The sequence below is a fragment of the Ostrinia nubilalis genome, chromosome 22 (genome assembly GCF_963855985.1).
Source record: "Ostrinia nubilalis chromosome 22, ilOstNubi1.1, whole genome shotgun sequence".
Lineage (NCBI taxonomy): Eukaryota > Metazoa > Arthropoda > Insecta > Lepidoptera > Crambidae > Ostrinia > Ostrinia nubilalis.
Window position 1 is genome coordinate 8,479,950 of NC_087109.1, and position 7,875 is coordinate 8,487,824.

The 7,875-nt window shown below is 31.5% G+C and overlaps 1 protein-coding gene across 1 annotated transcript in view; it reads left to right on the forward strand.

Annotated features, from left to right (window-relative positions):
• The window catches only part of LOC135082994 (RNA-binding protein fusilli), a 105,706-nt gene extending 102,356 nt beyond the window's left edge, over positions 1-3,350 (forward strand). The window contains exon 19 of the mRNA XM_063977754.1: positions 148-3,350. Within this exon, the coding sequence (XP_063833824.1) occupies positions 148-257 (110 nt within the window). The 3' untranslated portion in view covers positions 258-3,350. The remainder of the gene's footprint in view (positions 1-147) is intronic.
• The last annotated feature ends 4,525 nt before the right edge of the window (positions 3,351-7,875 follow it).

A 7,875-nucleotide genomic window follows, 5' to 3' on the forward strand; every position in this document is an offset into this window, starting at 1 on the left:
ATTCATTAGGAGTCCAAGACAGTCAGCTATCCCTGGAACTACCTACTTAACCTTCCTACCTGCCTTTAAAGTGGCCGTAATAATTACAACGAGAGGCGGGATTACATCCCGTTGATCAGTCTTACATGTTTATTTCGTCCGTTACAGATACCAGAGGTGGTGTCAGTCGGAGGAGGGTCGCCCCTCCCAATCCCTCCCCCCACGGCGTGCCCCGATTGGCCCATCTACATAGTCAACTAGGGCCGAAACATTTCTGAAGTACGCAACGCAAAAATCGTTTCCTCTGCCTATTTTTTACTTGTATGACGTGCTTAAAAATATTGGCGGATAAAAAAAGAAATACCTAATTTAATTTAATAAATTACAATAAAATTTAGAACTCGATGAAAAATAAAAAAATAACGTTATTTACAAACATATTATGGCTCAAAATTTATAGTGATATTATAAGATATAATAATATATTATGATAATTTTTATTCGAACATTTAATAATAATTGTTATAAGTTATTGAGTTTATTCTTATTTTGTTTTATTATTTTATAACACGTCGTTTGTTGATCTATGATGTATTTAAAAACGAATCTAATAGTACTAGGTAATAGTATTCTAAAACGACTTAGAAAAATAAAAATCATTTACTTAAGTTTATCATTTGTTACGATTAGTTAACATGAAACTTTTATACTTTGTTTTTACATATTATTTTATGCATAATCAATCTTCATACGCAACAGGCTAAAAAATTAGTTCCTTGCCATAGTTTCATATCGCTTTCAAATAATATCGTTACATTATATTATTGTTCTCACTAATAAATAAACAACGAATTGATACACAGTGATATAAAGGTGCTGTTGTTAATTAATTTTGTAGAAATTGAACCAAATATGTTGAATTATGAAGTACTATCACATAAGACTAGCGTAGTGACATAAGAGATCGCTCAATTAGATGGTAACGTAGAAATAGTGCGCAAACCATTAAAAGAACTGTATGCCATAATGATTAAAAGTAGTTTTCGAGCAGTGCAATGTTTCATGCCAGTGAGCAAGCTCATGCCGTGTCTGTACTGTTCATATTATGCTTTTAAGTTCAATCTGATTGCTCATTTAATTATTTTTTAATTATTAAGTTATGTTTTCAAGCCAAACTTGACTATGTAGTGTATCTAGTTTGAGTAGCAAGTGTATTCATAGTAAATTATCTAGCAGGTTAGCGTTTGTTTATGAGTTTTGAGGTCTTTTGGATTCAAGTTACATTTTGCGCTTTACGATTTATTGTAGTTATCATACAAAAATTCGATTACAAAAACTAAATCTGCGCCAGAATACGCTAATCTGTAAGAGCTACTGCAGCGCCCCTGGTGGACGCATGCAGAAACGTTTCTCTGCCATTTACTTTGAAATGTCGAAGAAATTAGATTTTTAGGCATAATAATTACATATAATTTAATTGTCTAAAAACCTAATTTGAAGGTATGTTGTTTTTTGTGTTAAATATTAGTAATTCTTGCCCAAATTTTCTTGGCCAGTAGAATATTTTGGAGTCAAATTTGGCTTGATTTTAAATAATAAGTAGGTAAGTTTGAACTTAGTTGCTGCCTCGAAAAATTATTCCATAGGAAACCTTTTCTGGTTAATATAGACTTTATCATCATAATACATTTTATAAATGTTAGAATATTTCTAATATATTTTATGTTCTTTGACATATCATATTTCTTATCAAATTAATCATATTAAATATTGTTAAACTATGACGGAAAATTTAAACACGCCCTATAGCTTTTACAGGAGTAGTTTAATTTAGTTATTTCTCGTTATCAATCTGTTTCTACAATTTAATTTTATTTTATGTTAGCATATTATGGTATATTTAATTGGCATAATAACTAAGATATTATGACAAAAACAACAAAATCGAAATGTCTTCCAATTTTGTAAAATAATTTATATGATATAATAAATATTAATTATTTATTTAAGTTTGTCACAAATTGTTGTGATCAAATATTTAGCTAAAATTTTATATTTTTAGTTTGATTTAAGTTTCTAGATTTTCTTTGTTTGTATTGCCTAAAAATGTTGTTTGACTAAAAATATTATTTGTTGAAAAAAAAAACTAAAACGACAATTATTAAGGCTCTATCACAATATTTAGTTTAATAAAGTTACTACCACGCGGCCTAGCCGCTTGATATGAATATGAATTTTCTCTACATTTGTTAAATTTTAAATTTTCTATTTTTAAGTTTGTACACCATGACATATCCATAGAATTTATTGCACTAACACACAAAAACCAATTCGGTTATATTCACGACTAAAGAAACTGAAATGTTAAATAATCTAATTTTCTCATTGAATAAATAGGGACAGAACAGAATAATTGCCTTTTCAACTAAATTACCGAAAAATATATTGTTGGATGAATACAGACGTATAATGTGTAGAAAAATATTCATTTTAGTTTGACAAATTCAATATTCTGCCACTATTTCATTCACTCAGAAAAGTATAATACATTTCAACTTCCATCATTTTCTATTGTTATAGTATAGAAAATATGAAAAACAGTTAACTAATTTATTTCTGGATCTCTCATTAAGTAATAACATAAATCATTAATAGATTTCTATACCAAATTCCTCTTATCTTAAATTTATAATATCAAGAGTAAACATTTTGCTGTAGACTTCAAGTTTTGTAAGATTTTTATACATTTTACGATAATATCAACAAAATGTTTTAACTAAACGTGTTATTTGAAATCACTATGTAGTTTTAGTTTCATAAATTGAGAAGTTATAATATTAGTTATTAGTAAAATGCATAATTTTGCGAAATGATCACGAGCATTCACAATTTTTAATTTATTAGAGAAATACTTATACTTAGATATTTTCTCCCCTGCTTTTTAAGTTCAAAATTATTTTTCTTATTTATAGTGAATACCTACTTAAGTTACTTTCTTAAATATTAATCACACGTTGAAGTTACTCGATAACAGCTCATTTTATTTATATAATCGTTTGCTGTTGAATTATATTGTTGAAGATATTATTTTTGTTACTTTTATATTTTATATAAAAATCTTCATTCAGTGATATTCCGCTTGCAAAGTGATCTTATTGAAAAATTGTTACCTACATTCTATTGTACGTTATCTTTTCATAGGTCTGTTGATTTAGTCTAAAACTATAATTATTGATTAGTTTAAACGTAGTTTTAGTCATTTAGAATGTGCAATTTTAGAATATAGTCACAGTTTCGATTTTAATGCCAAAACACTTTTGGTTTCATATCATACAAAGTAGTAAATGAATAAATAAATTAGATAATTATTACTTGGATTTTTATTTTACTCTTAGTAAAAGAAGGTGTCGAAGTTAATGTGTGCCTTAAGCTTAGGCGCAGTCCACCGACTTTTAGTTGGCCGATAGTTGGGTCGGGTTGTTGATCAGTATGGAGATGTATGAAAGTGCGCACATTACACCGATTTGGTATCGGCCGTTTCTTCATACAAATTAGAATTGATCGGGTCCAACTATCGGCCAACTAAAAGTCGGAGGTCTGCGCCTAGGCTTAAAGAATAGAAGGGCTTTATAAAAAAATAGATTAAATGAAACAATAAACATTACATAACTTCAGTTTTATTTGTTACGTCACCACAATTAGTATGACACATACAGGATGGAAATCTTAATTTACAATATAACTAACAAATTCAATAAAGACCATACTGTCCCGATACTGAGTCACTCGCATACCTATTTACATACTAAACACAACTCATAAGATTATCACATATCATATAAAAACATATGTTCGATTCTTTATGCCATCAGCCTATAGTAAATTAAGTAATTCACTAGATAATACTTATTTCTCGTTTAAAATTATTTACAGTAATATAAAATACATAATGCTGACTCTTATAAATACAAGATACATAATATTGTTAAGATATTGCAATAAATATAGTCGAAATGCAAGATTTCAGTATCGGTCGAGGTGTCAGTCGAGTAAATATTACAGGAAAGAACAGGCATGAAGATTAGATGACTGTGGCTGCCTGTCACACCGTGCGACATTTTCACCAGTTAATTATAGCAAAAGCCTATAATGTAAATTAGAAGGTCGTGCTGCTGCTTTGGAAATTAAGTGACCTTACAAAAAATAATGTGGCTTTCTATTGGTAAAATCAGTTGTATACCAAAATGGAGAAACAAAGAAAAATTTTTTTTTCATAATCGGTTCAGCATATCTAGAGACTACCCACTACAACCTTGTAATCTTTATCTCTTTCCAATATGTATTAGTATAAATTCCGTTCCTTAAAATACCATAATTTCTTTTTTTCTTTTGTTTTTTTTACCACCTTTGGTTATGAAAGAAAACAAGCCTTATTTACAACATGAATAAATCTATGTCACTTGTAACAAAAATTCGCGACGGTGTCACAGACAGCCACGTTCGGTCGAGTCTCAACTAAACAACATCCAAGCTGGCTAGTATACTTGTTCGATATAATTAAAGCAAAATTCGGATTTCATACGCTAAAATTACTAAGAAAGTACAGACTTGATGGATAGCAACTTGGTTCGGAAAAGCAGCCAAAATTGTGAAGTAAAAACTAGAAAATGTCACAAATAATGTGTTTTTTTAAAGTCGTGAAATAGGTGAATATACCAAAGTAACATTGTTTATACTTCAAGTATAAAGTTATAGGATTTTTTATGCATTAACTTACACATGCTGTGTATGTATAATTTTTTTCTGTAAGCTAAATCTGTTGCTTAATAGAAAGCTCTAATTTTAATTGAATTAGGCTAAGTTATAGAAATAAACGTATTTCTATTTGTTCTAAAACATTTTAAATCAATGTATATGGGCATTCTACACTATAGATCGTTTCATCCACGAAGTCGCGCCCCCCTATACACGCTAAATTATCCATGAATGCACACGCACACTATAATAATGACGCTCGGATCAAACTCCCCGCACCCCGCGCTTCCCTCGACCAAAAATTGGTGGGGCGCGTCTTCGTGGATGAAACAATCTATACACCTATCACTGGTCAAAAACATATCAAAAATATATTTTAAAATCACCATGTTGCTATCGAGCAATCCTGCAATAAGACTATGCTTAAAAATAAAAAAGCATTAAAAAATTTAACCGTCTCTATTCCGTCACAACCGCCTAGACTGATCACAGCTCTCCTTACCACATTACGTATGGACTGACTTACATTAGTACCTTTTACTAGATCCCATTATGAATTCTAAACAATAGGCTAGATGACAAAATTTCAATTATTGTCCGTCAGACAGATAATTAGAAAATATTAGACTCGTATTTTTTATTTTCTTTCATAATTAAATAATAACAGTGCTACATCGGATTGAAATGGCGCGTTACGTCACACTTGAGTAGATTTTTTTACTCGCGACATTTCAACTCAATATAATACTGTAATTATTCGATTATGAAAAATATTGAAAAATATGTGTCCAAATTTTTTTTATTATCTGTCTGACGGACTAAATTGAATTTAGATTTCATTACCCAGTCATCATCCCTATTGATAACATTTTAAAAAATCTAACTGAATATCATTGTCATATTATGTCCCTCTAAAGTTTTGCGTTTGTTCCCAACCAGTCACAGCAAAACGAGTAAGGCGATTATCACACTGCGCCGCGCTTCGCCGCGGTACGCGGGACGACAGATTTAATCATTGTATGCAAGTACCTCAGTTTGTATAGAAAACACGCGCGGCACAACACACTGACAACGCGTCTGCGCGCGGGATTTTTTATATGAAACTAGCTTTCCGCCCGCGGCTTCGCCCGCGTGGAATTTTGTCTGTCACAGAAAAACTTTATCGCGCGCGTCCCTGTTTCAAAAACCGGGATAAAAACTATCCTATGTTCTTTCCCGGGACTCAAACTATCTCTATGCCAAATTTCATCAAAATCGGTTGCGAGGTTTAAGCGGGAAAGCGTAACAGACAGACAGACAGACAGACAGAGTTACTTTCGCATTTATAATATTAGTTGGGATCACGCGGACCGCGGTGCAGTGTGATAATCGTCTTACACTGCTCACTCAAGGACTAACAAAGCTCACTGTCAGAAAATACACGTTGGTGTTTTTAATGTGTCTTGACATTAAAGGTGCATTTAATGTGTAAACCTTTCGGAAGATAGGCAAATGTCCTAACGAGTAACAGTGTGACTTGATGGGTATTTTTTTCCCAACGAGTAACAGTGTACACGTTTGGGTGCGACACGTTGGGGACAAGCGAGGTTTTCGAGTTATTTTCTAAATAACAATATAATAAATCTATCTATAGTATATGATTACATACTTGTGTATGTTTGTTTGTACAGTCAGCGTCAAATAGTTCGTGACACCCAAAGTGGCCAAAAAATTCGCAACACGTCTTTGTTACAACTCGAAAAAGGTTGTGTGTTGTCAACTTTTTGTCCACTTTGCATGTCACGCACGAACTATTTGATGCTGACTGTACCCAGTTTGGTTATAACATTGCAAGAGAATTAAACTGTTTCTGTAAATAAAATGTAGATATAAATAACATTCTATTTTAAATAACACACTGATAGAAATTACACTAGTTTTTTAAATAAACTATTGATAGAATTCATAACGAGACCACGAGAATAATTACGTAAAATAAAAAAATAAAAGTAAAACTACTAAAAAAATATGTCAAAATTATTAAAGAGGCATTTTTTTCAGTTTGTGCGTTTTATTTTAACATCATTATATCCAATTTCATTAATTACCCGTGATTTAAAAATGACGTCTAATAAAAATAAAAATAATTACTAAAAAGACTTGATTTCGTGCCACATCGTAGGTAATTTTAATTTTTTTTAAGCAATATGTCGTATCTCCACGCACGAACATCTTTATGAAGCCACAAATATTTTTTGCGATGTTTACCACTTGACGTTTGAGAATCGTTTGACATAAATAATTTTAACTTGCTCTAGACTGGGGCAAACTTTAAAAATTACTCAGAATAAAACTACCTACGATGTAGCCCAAACCAAGAGCCAACATATTTTGAATGCGGCCAAAACCAATCTAAACCTTTCCATTGCATAAAGAAAAATTGGCGAAAATCGTAATTTTCACGACATGTGGAATGCTGCGTAGTCAGAAAGTGTTAAGCATATAATTTTTGGATTAGTATAAAAATAAAAATGATCTTAACGCTTTAACAATGTCTCACATTGATATAGACCGTTCTAACTTAAATTACACTACGGCACCCATAGACAACGTGGGAATGCTCAAGACTTTTTTTTACAATCGCTGAGGTTGGTTTTTACATGCTGGGATCTTAAGCCTTGTTCGCACTGGTCGAGTAATTTAGTAGAGTATTTCTCGACTAGTGCGTACAAAGCTTCAGTGGCAGCTGATTTTTAAGAATTTATGAGCAATTTTTTCACATAAATCACCACGTTGTCTACAAGTGTATGTACTTATAAATATTATACTGAAAATCCATGGGTCGATTGCGTAGCACAGGATCGCTAAATGCAAGTGATAGAAGCACAGCGATTATATTTATTAAACCGGCACAATATAAGTCATAAGAGGTACTACAATTGTTCTAAAATGTCTTAAGTCCGTACATATAAAACGACGCCCACAACAGACTGCACTCGCGAAAAAAGTAGTAAAGTATGGAATTACCCTATTTGTTCCAAGCGATCGTAAGATCTAAATGACTAATACAAGATAAATAATAATGATACCATTTTAAAGGTAATATTGCATATAGTTCTTGCAACTCACGAAGGCGAGTGAGATTTACTTGTGCATGCTACA